This window comes from Lithobates pipiens, unplaced genomic scaffold, assembly GCF_037356315.1.
Source record: "Lithobates pipiens isolate NorthernLeopardFrog02 unplaced genomic scaffold, aLitPip1_a1.2 Scaffold_30, whole genome shotgun sequence".
NCBI lineage: Eukaryota > Metazoa > Chordata > Amphibia > Anura > Ranidae > Lithobates > Lithobates pipiens.
In genome coordinates this window covers 90,382,956-90,403,621 of record NW_027507791.1, presented here as the reverse complement: position 1 = coordinate 90,403,621, position 20,666 = coordinate 90,382,956, and the positions used below count along the sequence as shown (strand labels likewise).

General features: G+C 41.3%; 1 protein-coding gene across 3 annotated transcripts in view; it reads left to right on the top strand.

Annotated features, from left to right (window-relative positions):
- Positions 1–20,666, top strand: part of RGS6 (regulator of G protein signaling 6) — a 796,961-nt gene that overhangs the window by 760,836 nt on the left and 15,459 nt on the right. For 2 of the 3 annotated variants that reach the window (XM_077464598.1, XM_077464600.1), the window contains one exon: positions 12,134–12,187. The exons of the other annotated variant lie outside the window; for it this stretch is intronic. In XM_077464598.1, coding sequence (XP_077320724.1) covers positions 12,134–12,187 — 54 coding nt within the window. The remainder of the gene's footprint in view (positions 1–12,133; positions 12,188–20,666) is intronic. 3 annotated transcript variants of the gene reach the window in all.

The window sequence follows — 20,666 nt, the reverse complement described above, 5'->3', positions numbered from 1 at the left end:
TGGCATACAAATTAATAGCGAGGTGGTACATGACACCCTTAAGAATGCAGAAGCTAAGAAGGGGAGAGGAATTGATGTGTTGGAGGGAATGTAAAGAACAAGGCACGTTCAAACATATATGGTGGGATTGCCCAAAAATAAGACCCTTCTGGGATAAGATAATTGAAAATATATACTTGATAACCGGAAAGAGGATTAGGAAATGTCCATGGGCCTGCCTGTTCCACGATACAGACATGGGAGTAAGGCAGTACAAAGCCACCCTTATCCCTAATCTTTTGAATGCAGCCAAAGCCTTAATACCAAACCATTGGGGAGACCCCCAGGGGCCGACAATTCTTGAGTGGGTGAAGAGGGTGGAGCAGAGTAGACTGATTGAAGATTCGATCAATAAAACCCAGGAGCCAGAAAGTGAAATCCAAGGGAAATGGCAAAAATGGCTGACATTCATAGAGAGTGGGAACTGTCATGTCTGATTAGTAGGAGCAGGGAACAGGGGAGGAGGACGAAGGACACGGGCGGAGAATGGGGGGCACAGCTCCGCCTTGTTTTTTTTTTTTGTGCCCGAGGGGGCTTTTAAATGTACTATGTAAGATGAGAGGTGTAAGGAGTCTTTGTCTCTGTGATACACTGTATGACTCCACTCTCGAGACTTGTATAAACATGTTTGAATAATATACGAAAAATAAAAATAAAGAATATATAAAAAAAAGGAATCAGAGGGCTCTGCTCATTAGAGCTTACAATCTAAAAAGGAAGGGACAATTGATACAAAAGGTAATAGCTGTGGGGGGGATGAGCTGATGGAGGAAGTAAAACAGTGTTAGTTAGAAGCAGGATAGGCTTCTTTGAAGAGAAGTGTTTTCAGGGATCGTCTAAAGATGGATAGATTAGGGGACAGTTGGACAGATTGGGGTAGGGAGTTCCAAAGGATGGGAGAAGCTCTGGAGAAATCCTGGAGGCGAGCATGGGAGGAGGTGACAAGGGAGCTAGAGAGCAGGAGGTCTTGGGATGACCGAAGAGAGCGGCTTGGTTGGTATTTTGGGACTTGGTTAGTGATGTAACTAGGGGCAGAGTTATGGATGGCTTTGTAAATTATTGTCAGTACTTTGAATTTTATTTGTTGGGTGAGTGGAAACCAGTGCCGGGATTGGCAGAGAGCGGTGGAGGACACTGAATGGCTGGTAAGGTGGATGAGTCTGGCAGCGGCATTCATTATGGACTGAAGGGGGGATAGTCTATGTAAAGGTAATCCAACACGGAGGGAGTTGCAGTAGTCGAGGCGAGAGATGACCAGGGAGTGAATTAGAAGCTTGGTGGTGTCATTAGTTAAAAAGGGGCGTATTCTGGAAATGTTGCGGAGGCTAAGGTGGCATGATTTGGACAGGGCTTGTATGTGGGCCTGAAAGGACAGTGTGGAGTCTAAGGTTGCCCCTAGCACCCTGGCATGTGGGGACGGACTGATAGATGTGCCATTGATCTTGACAGAGAAGTCAAGCAAAGGGGCACGTAGGGGAGGAAATATTAAGAGCTCGGTTTTAGATAGATTAAGTTTGAGGAAGTGGTGTGGCATCCAGGCTGATATGTCTGTTATGCTGCGTACACACGTAGCCAACTATCCGGCGGACTTAGCCTGATGGACTTCCTGCCGGACTGTCCGCCGGACTTTCCGAACGAGCTACTTGCCCACACATGGCACTTTTTTCAGCTGACTAATACGGCATACTAAGTCCGCCGGACAATCCGCCGTACTTTTGAAATGAACGGACTCGCCCACACACGAGGAGGAAAGTCCGCTCATTTTGAGGGCGTATCCAGGTAGCGGGGGCCAGCGAAGGAGGCGTCGCTGGCCCCGTCACCTGGTATGGACTTAAAGGGGAATCCCTACACCGAAAAAACAGCGTAGGGGTCCCCCCCAGGTCCACATCAGACCCTTGTCCAAGCACGCTACCCGGCCGGCCAGGAAAGGGGGTGGGGAGGGACGAGCGCCCCCCCCCCCTCCTGAGCCGTACCAGGCCATGTGCCCTCAACATGGTGGATTGCCTTGGTGGAAGGGGGGCCGCGCGCCCCCCCCCACCCCGAAGCACCTTGTCCCCATGTTGATGAGGACAAGGGCCTCTTCCCGACAACCCTGGCCGTTGGTTGTTGGGGTCTGCGGGTGGGGGGCTTATCGGAATCCGGGAGCCCCCTTTAAAAAGGGGGCCCCCGGATACCGGCCCCCCACCCTATGTGAATGAGTATGGGGTACAATGTACCCCTACCCATTCACCTGTGGAAAAAGGTAAAAATAAAACACAACACACAAGGGTTAAAATAGTTTATTGCACAGCTCCGGGGGTCTTCCGTCTTCAGGGGTCTTCTCCCCAGACTCCTCCGCTATCTTCTGCTAGCGGAGGAGCCCGGCTTTCTTCTTCGCTGCCACCGCTGCCCTCTTCTTCCGACTTCGGGGGGTCTTATTAAAGGGGGCTCCCGGATTCCGATAAGCCCCCCGCCCGCAGACCCCGACAACCAACGGCCAGGGTTGTCGGGAAGAGGCCCTTGTCCTCATCAACATGGGGACAAGGTGCTTTAGGGTGGGGGGCCGCGTGGCCCCCCTTCCCCAAAGCACCCCTCCATGTTGAGGGCACGCGTCCTGGCACGGCTCAGGAGGGGGGGGGGGGCGCTCGCTCGTCCCCACCCCCTTTCCTGGCCGGCAGGGTAGCGTGCTCGGACAAGGGTCTGATGTGGACCTAGGGGGGGACCCCCACGCCGATTTTTCGGCGTAGGTGTTCCCCTTTAAGTCCATACCAGGTGACGGGGACAGCGACGCCTCCTTCGCTGGCCCCGGCTACCTGGAGACGCGCTCAAAATGAGTGGACTTTACTCCGGGCGGGAAAAGTCAGTTCATTTCAAAAGTACAGCGGACTGGCACACACACGGCCGGATTGTCCGCCGAAATGCGAGTCCGGCGGAAAGATTGGAGTGCAAAACTACTTTCTAAGTCCGCCGGACTTTTGTGTAAAAAAAATCCGCCGGAGCCTACACCTGATTGTTTGATCGTGTGTACGCGGTATAAGTAGATCAGTGATGCGTGAGGAGATTGATGGGGTGAGCTGAGGGGCAGAGAGATATATTTGGGTGTCATCAGCATATAAATGGTAGTGAAAGCCATGGGAGGCTATCAGCTGACCCAGGGAGGATGTGTAGATCGAGAATAGTAGAGGTCCAAGGACAGAACCTTGGGGGACCCCAACGGAAAGGGGAGTTTGTGGCTTGTCCTGTGCCCTGCATGCAGTTTTATATTATAAATACTGTTCTTTATGCCAGGAAAATGGAGATTGTACATAGCAACCAAAAAATGTCCATTTACATAAAAAGTGGTTATAGACCAGCTAGAAAACAGCGATAATAAATTAGAATTGAGCGATAGTAATTCGTGGGGAAATTCGTCATCAAACACTAAAAGTAATGACAGCGACAATTCTGCAACTCAGCATATTTCAGTGTTTTTGATTTGATTACATTATTGAATAATGTTTATTATTATTATATAATTTATGATTTCATATTTCAAATTTTATCATACCCGGGATGTCTATTAGACTCTTGTTTGGATGGTTTTAAGTGAATTATTTCTAAGAATTACAGGCCTACAATATAAAACGCCAACTTTCCATGCAAAATAATGGTACCGCTTTCAGCACCTAAAATCTGAAATAATCATACCACCAGGGAGGTTAAAATGACACTGTCACTAGGACCAATGCAAAGTGGGGGATGAGGGGGTTAACATTCACTGCCATTAAGACCAATGCATGTGGGGGATGGTGGGGGAACTTTCACTGCCACTGACCCCCCCTTCCCCACCTGCATTGGTGGACATAGCAGTGTTAACCCCTTCCTCATCCCCCACCTTCAGTCCCATTCCCCTAGTGCTCTGGTGCTGAACAGGGAGCAAGAAACAAGTACAGTCAGCTGAGCTTAACTCAGCACACACTCACGCCTGGTAAGCTCATATCTCCCTCTTCTAGGAGTGCAGGCAGGTGGGTGACCGGAAAGGTGGGAGGTTTAGGCAGGCGGGTGGGTGGTTCAGGCAGATGAGCAGGTGAGTGGTTGGTTCAGGCAGGTGAGTGGACAAGCAGACGGGCTGGATCTCAGAAGCTAGCCGCATCCCTATCCTGCCCACACAACAAGCAGCCAGAGCCTGAAACTGCCAGAGGAAGTAGGCAGAGGAGATCCAGTCCCAAAGCTGGAGGAATGGAGGAGCAAATCCTTCCTCCAGCAGCCATCGCAGCTTGGACCGTGTTCTGTCCAGAATGATGGGTATGACAGCAGCGTCATTCAGGCAGCTGAAGAACTGGGCACTCATCCGCTCTCAGCCCCCCATTCACTTGCCCTCAGCTTATTTACACTCACCAAATGTGAGCAGGCAAATGGAAATTTTGAGGGCTGGTAATAGTTTGGGTTAAATAGTGGGTAGTCTTGGTGATTAATACATTTGAATGGTTGACCCTTGAAATCGTTCAGGTTTCAGCAAACACCTGCCATTACTATGTCTATTCCTCATATAGTGATTAGTGGAAAAAAATGATCCTTACATTGGTGGCCATTGGGAATTATGATCCATTTAAAGATAGGTAAGTAACTACTGGTTCCATAGATATTAGCTAAGAAGCAGAAAGTACTCTTTGCTCCAAAAGCCCCTATAAACCTCTGAGTGAACCCTAGAGTTAAGTTGACCCTGGTTGAGAAAGGCTTCACAATATTAAATATAGGAAATACTTTGGCAAAGTTTGTGGACTTTACATTTTAATTGTGGAGAAAGTATATAAATACCCATTGCCACGTGCCGACTAATGTTAAAGATATTTTGTAACTTTCTAACCCTACCTATGCCAATTTGTTTTGAAATTGTGTCACGAAAGTAAATACTGTATTCTGATTCCCATTTTAAAAATGAAAAAATGGTCAGAATAGGTGCAACTCAAAAGAAAATTACATTTGAAGAACATTCACTGGTAGATTTCTGACCTTTTCTCCCTGTAACACTTCATATCAACATGTGTCCCTTTGTATAATAATTACTAAAATGGAGATTTTGATCATATTATTTGATGATCAAGTAATGTATGAGGAGAGGGGAGCTCTTGTTAAAGTACTTATACTTTAAATTCCTAATTAGCCTAGCTTAAAGTGGATGTGAACAGCCTCAGATGATATATAGAGATGAAACAAATCTTCCCACATAAGACCCCTTTCACACTGGGGTGTTTTTCAGGCGCTTTAGCGTTAAAAAAAGCGCCTGTAAAGCGCTTGAAAGAAGCCTCATCTGCAGTCCCAATGTCAAAGCCCAAGTGCTTTAAGAGCCCTTTCACAATATCAGCGCCCGTAAAACGCTCGTAAAGGGCCGCTTAAACTAGCAGTGCTTTACCAGCGTTATTGGGGCGCTTTTAACACCAGTGGCCAAATAAAGGGTTAAAAGCGCCCACAAAACGCTGCTGCCAGTAGCGCTTTTCAGGCGCTTCCCATTGATTTCAATGGGAAGGGGTTCTTTAGGAGCGTTGTATTCACCGCTCCAAAAGCGCTGCAAAGGAGCTGCTTGCAGGACTTTTTTTGACGCCCTGCCAGCACAGAGCCTCAGTGTGAAAGCACTCGGGCTTTTACATTGGAATTGCAGTTGCGGCTTCTTTCAGGCTCTTTTTTTTAAAGCTAAAGCGCCTGAAAACGCCCCAGTGTGAAAGGGGTCTCAGTGCAAAAGCACTCAGGCTTTTACATTGAAATTGCAGTTGCAGCTTCTTTCAATTGCTTTTTTTAACGCTAAAGTGCCTGAGAAAACACCCCCGTGTGAAAGGGGTCTAAGTATTACATGCATATTTGCTGTCTTCAGCTTTATATATGCTTTAGAACGTTCACATCCTGTTTAGAGATTCCTGTTCAACACTGAGTGTAAAGTCTGGGCATACAGCCAAGACAGCTGATTGGAGGAAAGACACCCCCCCCCCACTCCTCATAGGCAAATACTCTCAGAGCTGTTTTGTGAATAGATTAGCTGTCTGCTAATCTATTTTATAGCAACCTCCCTGACACAAAATTCAGCCTGGTTTTTTCACAGTTGATGAAGAACTTGTCAGAAGTTATCAGACTGCTAACAGAAGAATGGTGCAGGAGAAAGAAGAGAGAAAGGGAAATACTGTAGATATATGTGCCCAGCTCAAAATTCATTAATCGAGTTTACATCCACTTTAAAGACACTATCTTCATAAATGTGATTACCTTCTACTACTGACATGCATACAAGCATGGAGGAGTCTGACCTGATGTAGCCTTCTTTTAAACTACAGTGGAAAATTCACCTCATTCATTTTGCATCATTTGGAAAACCTGAGCCAAACCAAGTGAATATTGTAATTGTCCTATGAATCATTTGTATCCTATGTCTGCTTTGCAAAATTTCAACTGCAGATGGGGTTCCAAGTGAAATCTCTAATACTGGTGTAGCAGCTCCCTGTTCTTAGAAAATCTGCAAGCTGCAGAAAGTCTGGCCTTCTGTGTTAATGAATTGAAGAATTCCAGAACAATTCCAGTAATAAGTGTGAAACATGGAAGCAATGAGCTTTTTTTACTAAAGGAGCAGAGGATGTTTATTTTCAAAATAACTTTTCACTGAATGAATTAGGCGAGACAAAGTCAAAATTCACTTTGCAAAGAATACCCAATCATATGCAAGGAAAATCTAAAAACTACAGGATTTTTGTTTCCATGTGATTGGATGATTAAAGTTAGCACAACTTCGCCTAATTCACTAAGCTAAATCGATTTTCTTGCAAAGAGAATTTAATTTAGTTTAGTGAATCAGGTGACCTCAATCATCTTCCAATCATGTATAAACATAAATCCTGTTTTTTATAATTTCTTTGCACATGGTTCAGTATTTTTTTTTTTTATATATTTTTACTTTCTCGCCATTCACAGTTCAAAGTTAAATGAAAATGCCTTTCCAGAGTAAAAATTAAATTTGTAAGGTGGAAATTACCTTTGAAAGTGGGCATCCTCTACTCCTGTAGTAATTGGGGTGGGTGTCTGACTTTTTTTAAAGAAAGTAAAAAGTTAGGGGACTATTTATATTTTTTTTTACACAAGATTGATGCAACTTTCACCCAAGATTCACACATTGTCTAAATTGTAGACACGTGCGATTAGTTTCGTAAAAAATAGGAATTTTTATGCATACGAAATCCATACGAAATTTCATTTACAAATTTCAGATCCAAATTCATAACGAAAATTTGTAATTGTTACGAAAAGTTAATGAACCTAAAAGTTAAAAACCCAGGAAGTCAGCACAGCACAGGGATGGTGGGAACCCCTCATAATGATAAATTCATCATAACGAAAATTCATAATTGTTACGAAAGTTAAATGAACCTAAAAGTTAAAACCCCAGGAAGTCAGCACATGGATGGTGGGAACACTATGGGAATTTCTATGCTTACATATTTTGTACAAAATAGGACATTTTGTTAACAAATTTCGGATCCAAATTAACAGAATTGTGACTGGTGTTTTGTTCACCAATCAGAGGGAGTCGGCACAGCACAGGGATGGAGGGAACCCCTCATAATGGGCTCAGTGGGTGTACACTCAGACCTGGGAACTCAGCACAGGGATGGTGGGAACCCCTCATAATGGAAACAGCAGGTGTACAGATCCGGGAACTCAGCACAGGGATGGTAGGAACCCCTCATAATGGGCATAGCAGGTGTACAGACCTGGGAACTCAGAACAGGGATGGTGGGAACCCTTGATAATAGGTACACAGTAGGTGTACAGACCTGGGAACTCAGCACAGGGATGGTGGAAACCCCTCATAATGGACACACAGCAGGTGTACAAACCTGGGAACTCAGCACAGGGATGGTCATAATGATAAATTCATCATAACGAACATTCGTAATTGTTACGAAAAGTTAACAAAACTAAAGGTTAAAAACCCAAGAAATCATCACAGCACAGGCATGGTGGGAACCCCTCATAATGATAAATTAATCATAACTAACTTTCGTTATTTAAACAAAAATTTTACGAATCTAACGCAAATTCGTATTTCATACAAATCCGAATTGAATTTCGTACACGAATTACGATTTTTTTTAGTATGAAACGGAAGGAAACAAAACAATTTTTTTGACGGCGCCCATGTCTATTAAATTCACTCACTTGGGAAATGTGTGAATTCTGGGTAAAAGTTGTTTAACACCTTCCCGCTCGGCCTATAGCAGATTGACAGCCGGGCAGGACTTTCCTTCTACTGAGTGGATGTCATATGACATCCTGTTAGAAGGCGCCGCTCACGTGGCAGTGCAGCGCCGCAATCTGTCACCGGTTGTGTAGACCAGACACAGCCAATGATTGATCAGTGTACTGACTCGCTGCCAGTACCAGGTGACCGCTTTGACCACATGACAGATCACATAACAGTTGTAAACAATGGATGGCTTCCTTTCATGCCATCCATTGTGTACAATTGTGTTTCTAGCTGTGATTGGTCAATGTGATCACATCCGACAGACAGGGCCAATCACAGCCCATCTGTACCATGTGATTTGCTCTGGCCAATCACAGCTAATCACTACAAAACAAACTGAATGAATCGGTTTCATTCAGTAAAATGCTTGCTTATAGCAATGAAATTCACTGCTATAGCTCGGTTGTTCGCGGGGGGCCCCCCCGGGCTGGCATTTGCCGGCCCTGGGGGGCCAACTGGGATGGGCCAAGAGGTGGGTGGTCCCTGCGGCCTACTCTTTTCTGTTCTAGCTGTTTTATTCTGATGTAGTAATGCATGACGTGTAATGCACTTTTTGAAAATAAATAAACATGTTATTTGAAATTCACTGCTATAATTAATCATAATGTTGAAAAAAAAAACTGATCTCTTTCCTAGAGTAGTACAATGTTTTGATGGTAACATTATAGTGCTCTGATCATCTGATCACACTGTGATCAGATGATCACAGTGTGTTATAATAAAATAAAATAAAAAAAAATGTATAAAAAAAATAAAAAGTAATTAAAAATTGAGAAGAATTATTACAGTTTGGGGTTTTTTCGTACTGTGACCAGTCAGTGTTCCTAATCACCACCACACCAGTTATATGATGATGCTGTTCTGCACTGGTGACAGTATGTAAAAAAAAACATTTTTAAATTGTGAGTTTTATTGTCATTTTTCATTTTACAAAACATCATGACAAAAAATCATGACCTTGGACTGGCTACTTTCCAAAATGGGGTCATTTGGGGGATATTTGTACTGTCCTGATATTTTTGGGCCTCAAGAAATGAGGCCACCATTACATCAGGATTGATAATTTTTCAGATATATACCTTAGTTTGTGTACTCGTGTATAACTTTCCTACTGACTAATCAATATACACTGATTTGGGTTATTTTCACCAAAGAAATGTAGCAGAATAAATTATAGTCTAAACTTATGAAGAAAAATTATTTATTTGCAAAATTGTATAACAGTAGCTAAGAAATACACTTTTTTTCAAAATCTTAAGTCTTTTTTCATTTATTTAGTAATTAATAATAAAAAATAAAAAAAATCAATGGGCAATAAATACCACCAAAAGAAAACTATTTGTGTGAAACAAAATTATAAAAATTTAGTTTGTGTGCAGTGTTGCATGACAATGTAATTGTCATTCAAAGTGTGACAGCACTGAAAACTGGCCTGGGCAGAAAGGAGGTAAAAGTGTCCAGTATTGAAGTGGTTAAAACATTCTTAAGCAGACCCCTTTGTGTTAGAAAATGATCAAGTGTTGTTGTAACATCTTAAGCATTATCCCTAGTTTATTGTTACATGGCTGTAGTTAGCGTATCTCCACACCTGAAGGAGTCAGCCTGAATCTCTGCAGCTGTTAAATGCCATATATGTAAGGCATGCTGGCTTTTGTAGTTGAACAATCACTAAGAAGCCTATGTTGTATGATATCTGTGCAAGTCTTACAATAGAACAGGTTTAACAAAGATTTCCATGGTATAAAATGAGAGTTTTCAGTTTTATTAATGTAAGGTGGATTATACCTAACCATTCTGTAGCTTTGTCTTATAGCTAAGCATTGCTGCATTAATCTTACCTGCTTTCAGCAATATCAGCATATATTAAACTCTGCCAGTCTGTGTGCATGTTTGTCAGCTGCTTGGATGTTAATTGTATTAGCTTCCATTCATAATGTTTGGTAAACTTGTGGCTGCCTTGCTGTGGTCCTCTTTGAGTCATGCATAGTGATAGTGTGCACATTTTTCCCATACTAATTTACAGATTATACTATACACTGAGGTACAAACATACTTTAAAGGAAATAAATATATAGGAAATTAGTTCAATGTATATTTTTAAATATTTGTTTTGTTTTTAGTATCAATAATGGAGTTTTGTTATAATTAATATGTATTACCGTAAGTATAGAACAAAGCCATGCCCAGCTTAAAATATTGCTGTGCAAAATTATATGAATGATTAATATTACCAATGTAAGTTAAATACTTAATTGCAAATATTGCTACATTACTAATTGTATTACTGTTAATCAACAGTCATAAAATCAATGTAATAACCAGTTCCCATGTTTAAAATGAAGGTTATAACACTATTTAAAAGGCAGCTATAATTTGTTATTCATTTATCCATAATAATAATTATAAAGAAAATGCAACTTCATATATTATTGTCCCAGTATTCTCATGATATCCCATGGATACACACAGGGACTGCTTTACTACTTCACCTGAGCCAGTGTTCTCTTTAAGCTTGGCTAAAGCTAGGGCTACAGTGATGATTAAATTTGTTGCTGGGAGATGTAAAGGTGAAATACAGGCAGATATAAAGGACACCGATTCATTCAGTTCTGTATCCATGAATACATCCTTAACCTTATTTTTTGAAGCAGTGCAAAAACTTAAGTCTTATGTGACAACCTCCAGCAGTTCCTGTAAAGCAGAGCTCGAAGTGGAAAAGGAAGAAGTAGCACTGAGAGCATGCTGATAGGAGGGAAAAAACTGTGACAGAGAGATGATCTCACCACTGTTTTGCTTCTCCCTAATTTGCCAGAAAAAGGGAAATTCCATGACAGCCTGGGCTTAAAGCATTGGATTATGCTGGTTATCATTCAATGCAGAAAACTGAGGCCAGTGGAAGCATTTTGTAATTAGCCCAAGCTGTTTAGTAGACTAAACAGCACTGATACAGAAGCCCCATTTTACACTTTCTTCTTATGTTCCCCATATGCATATAGATCAAACACGCCATTGTACTGATTTGACATATTAAATTGACTCACACACGTTCAAAAAAGTTAAGCACATTTTAAAAACAAAGAGACTGGTAGGACTCTAGGACACAGAACAATGGGGGTTATTTATTATTTACTAAAGGAAAATCCACTTTGCGCTGAAAGTGCACTTGGAAGTGCAGTCCCTGTAGATCCGTGGGGGACATGCAAGGAAAAAAAAAAAAAAAACATTTTAGCTTGCACATGATTGGATGATAAAATCAGCAGAGCTTCCACTCATTTCAGATCTACCCCTTAGATTTAGAGTGACTGCACTTCCAAGTGCACTTGCAGTGCAAAGTGGATTTGTCTTTCATAAATAACCCCCCCATGTGTAGCATGGCGTGCAAATATTTAATTGCTTTAACTTATTCTGTCTGCTTTTAACTGGTAACATCTGAAGTGTAACTCAGCTATAAAAACATCTTTACCCTGGGCATCCTTCTATTAAATGGACCAGTAAATACTATGTGAACAATCTAAGACTCTTAAAAAATAGCTGTAATTTACAATTAAACTACAATAAATAAAACATACAGTAGTTCTAACAAAGTTACAATGGAAGAATAATTTGAAATCCAGGGAAATCCCTTAGGATCTAAATATAAATAAATTAATAAAAAATCATGACATTACTGCTTTTGCTACTGCGGCAAAAAACATTTAACGCTACAGTTCGTATTCACAGTTTGCATTTCATTTTTATTTTTTTTTGGCTTTTCTAACATTGATAGCATAGTGAGCACACACACTTCTGAAGGTTGAAGGTTTTTTTTCCTGTATTTTTTCTTTCCCAAACCCCTTTTTGTTTTTGAAGACTGAGAATGAGCAAGGGCGTAGAACCTCCCTAGAAAAATTCACTCGCAGTGTGGTAAGTCTTGGAGGGGTCATATTTCAATTTTTTGCACACTTAAGCTGTCAAATAAAATAGAAAATACCAGTATTTTGTTGCTTGCAATTTTGTGATTCTACATGTGATTACATTTTCATTTATATTGCCTATTTTGTCAGAATGTTTTGTGTGATGTCTGTTTTGCCTATATAAAGTTTGCCTATATAAAGTTTACTATAGTGCTGAACACTATCAAATATTTTATCACAAACTTAATATAAACAAGTCTTATACTTTGCATTTACGTAAAACTTTAAATATCTACGTTTATCTGCACTTTAGGAATATGAACATTTTGTCATATCTGTATGAATTTATCTGAATGCATTTATGAAATGTATTTTGGTAGTATAAATGCATATGTTTACATTGACTACACTACTGAGATCTAAAGGAAAAAAAAAACACAGTTGAAAGTATAATAAAAGATGTTACCATAATACATAAAAAATTTGCAAGATGTGACCTATTATCCGGATTTCAGAAATGCTTTTAATTGCTACTTCTTCTGTGCAGTACTTCAAGGGAATGCTTTCCTAAAGGCAAATACGCTTTTCATTATGCAAGTGGAATTGCACTCTGCAAAGGAAAATTTCCCCAGAGCATAGTGAATGTAGTGAAACTTTACCTTGCAAAAAATACCCAATCACGTGCAAGGAAAATAAGAAAAAAAAACATAATTTTAGATTTAGATTAGATGATGGAAATCAGCAGTGCTTAACTTCACTTAGTTCAGGGGAAAATTCACTTGCTGAGTGCAACAGCACTGCAAAATTAGCAGTCTATATGCCTTTAGTAAATCAATCACCAAGAGTCTAATCGTATTAGAATATTAGAATATTATTAGAATATATTAGAATATTAAATAGAGACCTCTCACCTAAAATATCCAAGGACAGTTTGGGGTTGGTTTACTAAAGGCAAATAGGCTGTTTAATATGCAAGGACATTTTTCTTAGCTTAGTTAATGTGGTGAAAATTCACTTTGCAAAGAATACCCAATCATGTGCTTGCACATGATTAGATGATAGAAATCAGAAGAATTTTACCTCATCTAACAGAGCTAGGTAAAATTCCCTTGCAAAGTGAATGGTATCATTTAGTGAGTTAACCAATTTATGTTAGCAGCAGTAGATGTGAACTCTTCAAGACACAGTTGTGACACAAAAAAAAATAATTAAGGCTGGCAGCATGTGAGATATAGAATGGATTAAATGGTGCAGGTAACAGACTGGCAGAATAAATCAACGCTCACAGGATACCTTAATGTGGTTGTAAAGGCTGAAGGTACCTGATCTCGATCCAGTGCTGTACCCGAGAGCAACAGTGCTGCGCTCTCTCTCCTTCTTCACGAAGGTATACGTTTATCAAACAGAAATTATTTATCTCATTTCAGTTCTCAGCAGTTCTCAGAGAAAAACCTTCTCCTCTGGCCCCCTGTTTATGAAGCGAAGAACATTTGTTCTCAGAAGGAGAAGAGAGGAGAAGTTTTTCCTTGGAGAACACCTGAGATCTGAGTAGAAGGGGAAGGCTGCCTGTGTGATTACAGAGCAGCTGAGTTTTAAAAGGGAAACCAAAGTTAAAAAGACTGTGTAATTATATGAAAATAATAAGCACTGCCGCTTTTTTACACACATTTTGGCACATTCTTTAAATGTGTATTTATTGCTCGTTTTGGCATTATTTACAAGCATTTTGCCATTTTTTTTTAACATGCTGTATTTTTTTAACATGCATCTGGCTGTGGGTTTTTTAATTGTGCATCTTGGCGTTTTTTTCAACACACATTTTGCCCCTTATGCGCACGTTTTGGCACAGGTTATTTTAACACGCATTTTGGTGTGGTTTGTAATGCACATTTTGGCTATTCTTTTAGCATGTAGTTTGACACTTTTTTAACATGCATTTTGATGTGCTTTTTGTGCGTATTTTGGCAAGCAGCACATTTGCTAGCCACTTTTGGGGTGCACTAACAATTAATGGCACCGCAAACATATTATGCATTTTGCATGTGTTTCCGGATTGCACACGAAATGCAGGTTAAACATTTGCTAAAATACATGTTAAAAAAGCATCAAAACACACATAAAAATGTGCTAAAATGCGTTTTTTAAAAAAAAGGCCAAAATATGTGTTGAAAAAAGCAGCAAAAAGTGCATCAAAAACCATACTAAAATGCGCACAAAAAAGGCCCTAAAAGCCAAATTGAACATTTTTTGGGTATGCAAACATTGTGCATTTTGAGACGTTGGTAGTGTATTTGTCAATGACAAAATGTGATTGATTACCGCTGCAGTTTTTATTTTTTGCGCTATAAACAAAAGAAGAGCGAAAATTTTGAAAAAAAAAAAAATCTTTTACTTTTTGGTATAATAAATATCCCAATTTAAAAAAAAAATGTTCCTCAGTTTAGGCCAATGTGTTTTCTTCTACATATTTTTGGTAAAAAAAAACGCAATAAGCGTATATTGATTGGTTTGCGCAAAATGCATCTACAATATAGGGCATAGATTTATGGCATTTTTATTTTATTTTTTTACTAGTAATGGCGGTGATCTGCGATTTTTACACATTTTTGGGGCCAGTGACAATTATACAGCGATCAGTGTTTTAAAAAATGCATTGATTACTGTATAAATGTCACTGGCAGGGAAGGGGTTAACACTAGGGGGTGATCAAGGGGTTACCTGTGTTCCCTAGGTGTGTTTCTAACTGTTAGGGGGATAGGACTGACTAGGAGTGGAGAGAGATTGGTGTACACACAATCTCCTCTCCTCTGAGAGAACCGGAATCTGTGTGTTTACACACACAGATCCCGGTTCTCACTCTGTCACGACTGATCGCAGGTTCCCCAGCACTTATCGCACCTGCCGAGTGGCAAACAACGTAAGGTAATGTAGTTTCGCCCAGGGGAGCCAACCTGCCGCAGTACAACTGCAGAGGCTGGTCGGAAAGGGTTGCTATTGCGGAAATTAGGAAGAAAGAAGCCTTCTTCCTCACATCACAGCAGCTTCTCAACCATATTCTCCACCTCTGAGCTGGAGAATCTGGGAGGGAGATATTTTGCAGAGATGGCCAGTGGGATCTTCAGATCTCACCTTCATAAACCGGTCATCTGTGTAAAAGTGAATGACAGAAGGGTGTGTCCTGTGATGAAAAGTGAAGAACATGTTCTCTACTCCTCATTTTAGTGTCATAAACTGGCACACCTGAGAGATCAGCTGTGATCATCAGGATCTCAGATCTTCTCTGTTTGATAAACGTACACTTTTGGCCACATCCTTATTGTGAGTGAAATATATATGTCTTCTGTTTAAAAATGGCACCCAAACATATGTGGCATTAGTAATACATATTGGAAGCACATGGAAATGTATTATTTATCTGCAATGGAAGAATTCATATATGGAATCTCCAATTGTGTGTGTGATTGAGGTCAGTTTGGTCTTAAGTAGGTGATGTTTTTTTCTTCTTTTTTTTCGATTATCTGTAGGGTTTTGTATGAAAATAGGATGTCCTGTTGGAAGAGAGACATAAAACCATACAGAAAAAAATAGCCTATTCATGGTACACTTAATAAGGCATAGATCCTGAGGAAGCGAGTCTCTCACGAAACACAATGGTTCCAGATGCCAAACACCATTACATTGATCATATACACAAACTCTGTATTTTTAAGCATATTCTTTGTCCTATTTGTAATTTTTAGAATTATGTAATCATTTTTTTTTTTAAATTCTGTGTGATTTTTCAGTTACACATATAAAGTTCTTTTTACCTATCCTAGCTTTTTTTTTGGCAGCGATGTTTTTTTTGTGTATATTCCGAAGTTACTTACCTTCCTTACACTCCAGCACTGTCCCTTGTTTCCTCCTCTGTCCAGTGGCAGCGGTCCTCTTAGGGGAGAATGGCAATGCCCTAATGTCCTAGTACTTCTAAAGTCCTGAAAGAATGCCTGCACCCCTCTCTCCCCTGATTGGCTAGGTGACTTCAATTGACAGCAGCGGCAGCCAATGGCACCGCTGCTGTGTCTCAGCCAATCAGGAGGGAGAATCTCGGATGGCTGAGACACTCGTGGACATCGATGGACAGAGAGACCTCAGGTAAGTGTTAGGGGGGCTGAGGGGGGCTGCTGCACACAGAAGGCTTTTTATCTTAATGCATAGAATGCATTAAGATGAAAAACCTTCTGCCTTTACAATCCCTTTAATCACACACAAGGAAAATAAAAAACATTATTTTTGTTTGTACATGATTGGATGATAGAAACCAGCAGAGCTTGCTCTCATTTCAGAGCTTCCCCTCAGATCTAGAGCAACTGCACTTAAAGTGCACTTGCAGTATACAGTATATTTAATTTATATTTAGTAAATTAACCTCACTGTGCTTTATATAGCGCATTATCCTTTCCATTTTATTCCTTACTACCCTTTCGGGTCACCGGGCACATGAATTACAGTGGCCAGGTTTTTTTTTGAAGCTCCTGATTAGAGCCTAAGGCTCTAATAGGCTTCAAAATCAGGTGGTCTCGGGTCCCAGAGGATGCGTTCGGAGCCCACCCAGGTGTGTTGCAACACTGATCTTCCTCCCAGGCCAGTCGGGAAGCAGGTATGCAACCGTTTCCCGATTAGCCATTCCTATTGGATGCCTAGCGCTGGGAGGGTCAGAGAGGAGATGCACCGTAGAGAGGACGTCAGGAGAGGACACCGGAGCCCGCCACACTGCTCTCACCGCCTGCATCCACGGTAAAGATAGTGGGTAGTGGGGGGTGTTAGCGCTAGTTGTACAAGTGCCTGGGCCTGGGGTTGTTTGCCACGCTCCCAAAAAAAAACACCAGCCGCCACTGCTACTGACAATATTTTTAGGATTCTTCATCAGCACCAAAGTTCAAAAGCATCAGTGCATTTCCTGATTTGTTTCTTCATTGTCTGTCTTTCACACCCATGGAAAGTGACCGAAAATTCCAACGACTGTAATCTTTGTACTTACAGACACTTCAATGCAGCTCGTTCCTAGGTCTTTTATTCTTGCTTTTGGAAAAAACAGTCTGTGTCACAGTTCTTGACTGCTGGATCCTTTGTTGTTAATAATTGATTCAATAGGACTAAAGCTATCTACAATTTCTATGTCTTCCTTATCAGTTCTAAAGTTAATTTTCTTTTCTGCTGTCATAACTTTGGTTTTCTTGGTATTTAGAAATCCCATCTTTTCAATCTATTTTTTAGCTTTCTTTATGAAACTTTTGATGATATCAAAGACAATCAAAGGTTGTTGATGTTTCTTTCACCATTTTTGAAACCTTTGCCATCTTCTTCTAACCCTGTTTCTCTCATTTAATGTTCAGCATACATGTTAAATAAGTATGGTTAGTGTATTCAGCCTTATCTACATCTTTGTCTATCTTGAGCCAACCTGTGTTTCCACTTTTTGTCATGACTTCTGAAACAGTCTTAAAGAGCCTTTCAAAAGGAATAATGAGATGTTCAGTTACACCCATATTTCTGAGAACATTTCATATTTTTACGTGGTCGACACTGTGGAAGGCTTTGCTGTAATCAGTAGAGCACATTTTGACTTTCTTCTCATACTCCCTGGCATTTCTGATTATCCCGTGTGCATCTGGAATAATTTCTCACCTTTTTGTTTAAATCTAGCTTGTACATCTTGTACACATGCTATTGCTGCTCTAAGATGAGTCTGCACCCGGGCTATGTGGTCTGTGTAGTCTGGGGTACAAGCCCAGTCGCAACTGTAGTCATTCAAGTAACAAAGATCCAGATGGTTTTGAGAAAGCACTGCTATAGTGTGAAATGCGTTAACCTCTTCTCTCCCCTGTCTGTACATCTGTGTTGTTTCTACATGTGGTATTACAATAAAGGCTATTTTCTAGATCTTAAATTGGGTGTGCAGCCATCCGGGTCTTTGTTACTTGTACATCTAGTAGTTCTTTTTTAATGTAAGGTTTTAGTCTATCTTAAATAACCTTTAGCATAATCTTGCTGGGGTGTGATATGAGGAAAATTGTTTGAGAATTTGTGCAGTCTTTCATATCTCTTTTCTTTGGTATTGAAATATAAACCAATCTCTTCCATTATTTTGGCCATTTAGTGTTTTTTCCAAACTTGTTGGCATAAGTTCATTAGGATTTTCATTGATATTTCTTCAGTTGCTTGCAGAGATTCTGATGGCAACGTTATCAATTCCTGTGGCCTTCCTTTTCAACGGTGATCTTAGCACCAATTGGACTAGTCAGTTCTCAGAAAAGTGTCTAGGTTATTTATGGCTTTTCTATAAAAGTTTTTTAATTATCTATTCCATCCTTTGGTTTATCTTAATTCCATCAGTGATGATTTTCCTATCAACAATCTGGAGCATATGTACTTTGATTTTGCGGATATTCTGAAAGGCGATCATTGTTTTTCAAGTTTTGTTTTCATCTTCAATGTCTGCTCAAATGTATTTGTAATATTGGTCCTTATCTTTCTTGGCATCTCTCTGCATAATATAATTCAGTTTGTTTTTGTTTTTTTTACAAGATTGTTATCTTTCTTGACTGCAGCTTTTCTTTTTTAATTTGTACTCTTCTGTCTTTCACATCAGTTTCTTTGTCTTTTGTTTATCTCTTGCATGATAACTTTGAATTTAAAGAGGAAATGACTGCTGCTGCTCCCAACCAGCCAAGGTGAATAAACAATAAAGAGCCAAAGCCATACACCCTGATGCATTTCGCCCTGCCGGTGGGTGGGGTGAAATGCATCAGGGTGTGTGATTTGGTGGAGAAATGTAGGTTGTGGCCACTCTTCATTGTTTATTCACCTGGGCTGACTGGGAGTAGCAGCAATCTTTTCCTCTTTACTAGGGATTGTCCCGTTTGAACATAAGTGGGGCATTCGAGGCAAACATATTTGAGATCGCAGTGCATTGATAGCTGCTGATTGGCCAAAGCATGCACCTGCCCTGCATGCTTTGGCCTTTAGCCAATTATGTCTCAGGGAGCTAAGTCCACGCCCCACACGATGTAAGGCTGCTTACACAGCAGCCGTATATAGTGTTATAATAACGTGGAGGTTGAGAGAACGTTAGCTAGAGGCAGGTTGGTTAGTGGCGTGCAGGCAGTTTAGTGAGTGTATTGAAGTGGTTAAGGGGAACCCTATGACAGAATTAAGAAAAAAAACAGCATGGGGTCCCCCCAAAATCCATACCAGGCCCTTTGGGTCTAGTATAGATTTTAAGGGGAACTCCGTGTCAATTTTTTTTTAAACTGTTATGGGGGTCCCCCCAAAATCCATACCAGGCCCTTTGGGTCTAGCATAGATTTTAAGTGTAACTCCACGCCAAAATTAAAAAAAATGGCATAGGGGCCCCCCAGAATCCATACCAGACCCTTATATCTGAGCAAGCAGCCTGGCAGGCCAGGAAAGGGGAGGACGGAAGGAAGGGGGTCCACCTCAAAGCACCTTGTCCCTATGTTGATGGGGACAAGGGCCTTGTCCACACAACCCTGGCTCGGTGGCTGTGGGGGTCTGTGGGTGGGTCCCGACAAATAGAAGAAAAAAAAGTAGCTCCACCTTGATGGGAGGCCTCCCGCCGACTGCTTTCCCTTGGCTCTGACCGCTGTTATATAGGCAAGGGCGGGGCCACCCTATGATGTAACCAAGTGACCCCGCCCCTTCTGACATAATGTGACGTCATCCGCTTACGTCAGTGGATGACCCGCCCTTGCCTATATAACAGCTGTCACAGCCAAACGACAGCAGTCGCCAGGAGGCCTCCCATGGATGCAGAGTTTTTTCGTATTTTTTCCTATTTTTCAGGTCCATTGGGTATCGTGATTGCCGTCATTAATAAACGAATTGTCAAAAACTGTCTATTGTGGTTTTTCACTTTTTGACACTTTTTTGGTGAATGGGTAGGGTACAATGTACCCCATACCTATTCACATAGGAGGGGCTGGAATCTAGGGCACCCTTGTTAAAGGGGGCTTCCAGATTCCGATAAAACCCCCACCCGCAGACCCCCACAACCAATGGGCCAGGGTTGCAGGGACAAGGCCCTTGGGGACAAGATGCTTTGGGGGGCCTCAAAGCACCCTCCCTATGTTGAGGGCAAGCAGTCTGGTATGGTTGAGGAGGAGGGCGCTCACTCACCCCCCCTTTCCTGGCCTACCAGGCTGCTTGCTCGGATAAGGGTCTGGTATGGATTTTGGGGGGGACCACACGGCAATTTTTTACATTTTGACGTGGAGTTCCCCTTAAAATCTATGCCAGACCCTAAGGGCCTGGTATGGACTAGGCGGGAAACCCATGCTATTTTTTTATTGCTTTTTCATCTATACTGCCAGGAGCTGGCAATACTGTACATTATAGACGCAAGCAAGTTTAACCACTTCCCACCCGGCCAATGCACATATACGGCCGGGTGGGAGCCGTCTACTCCTGATAGGACGTTCAGGAACGTC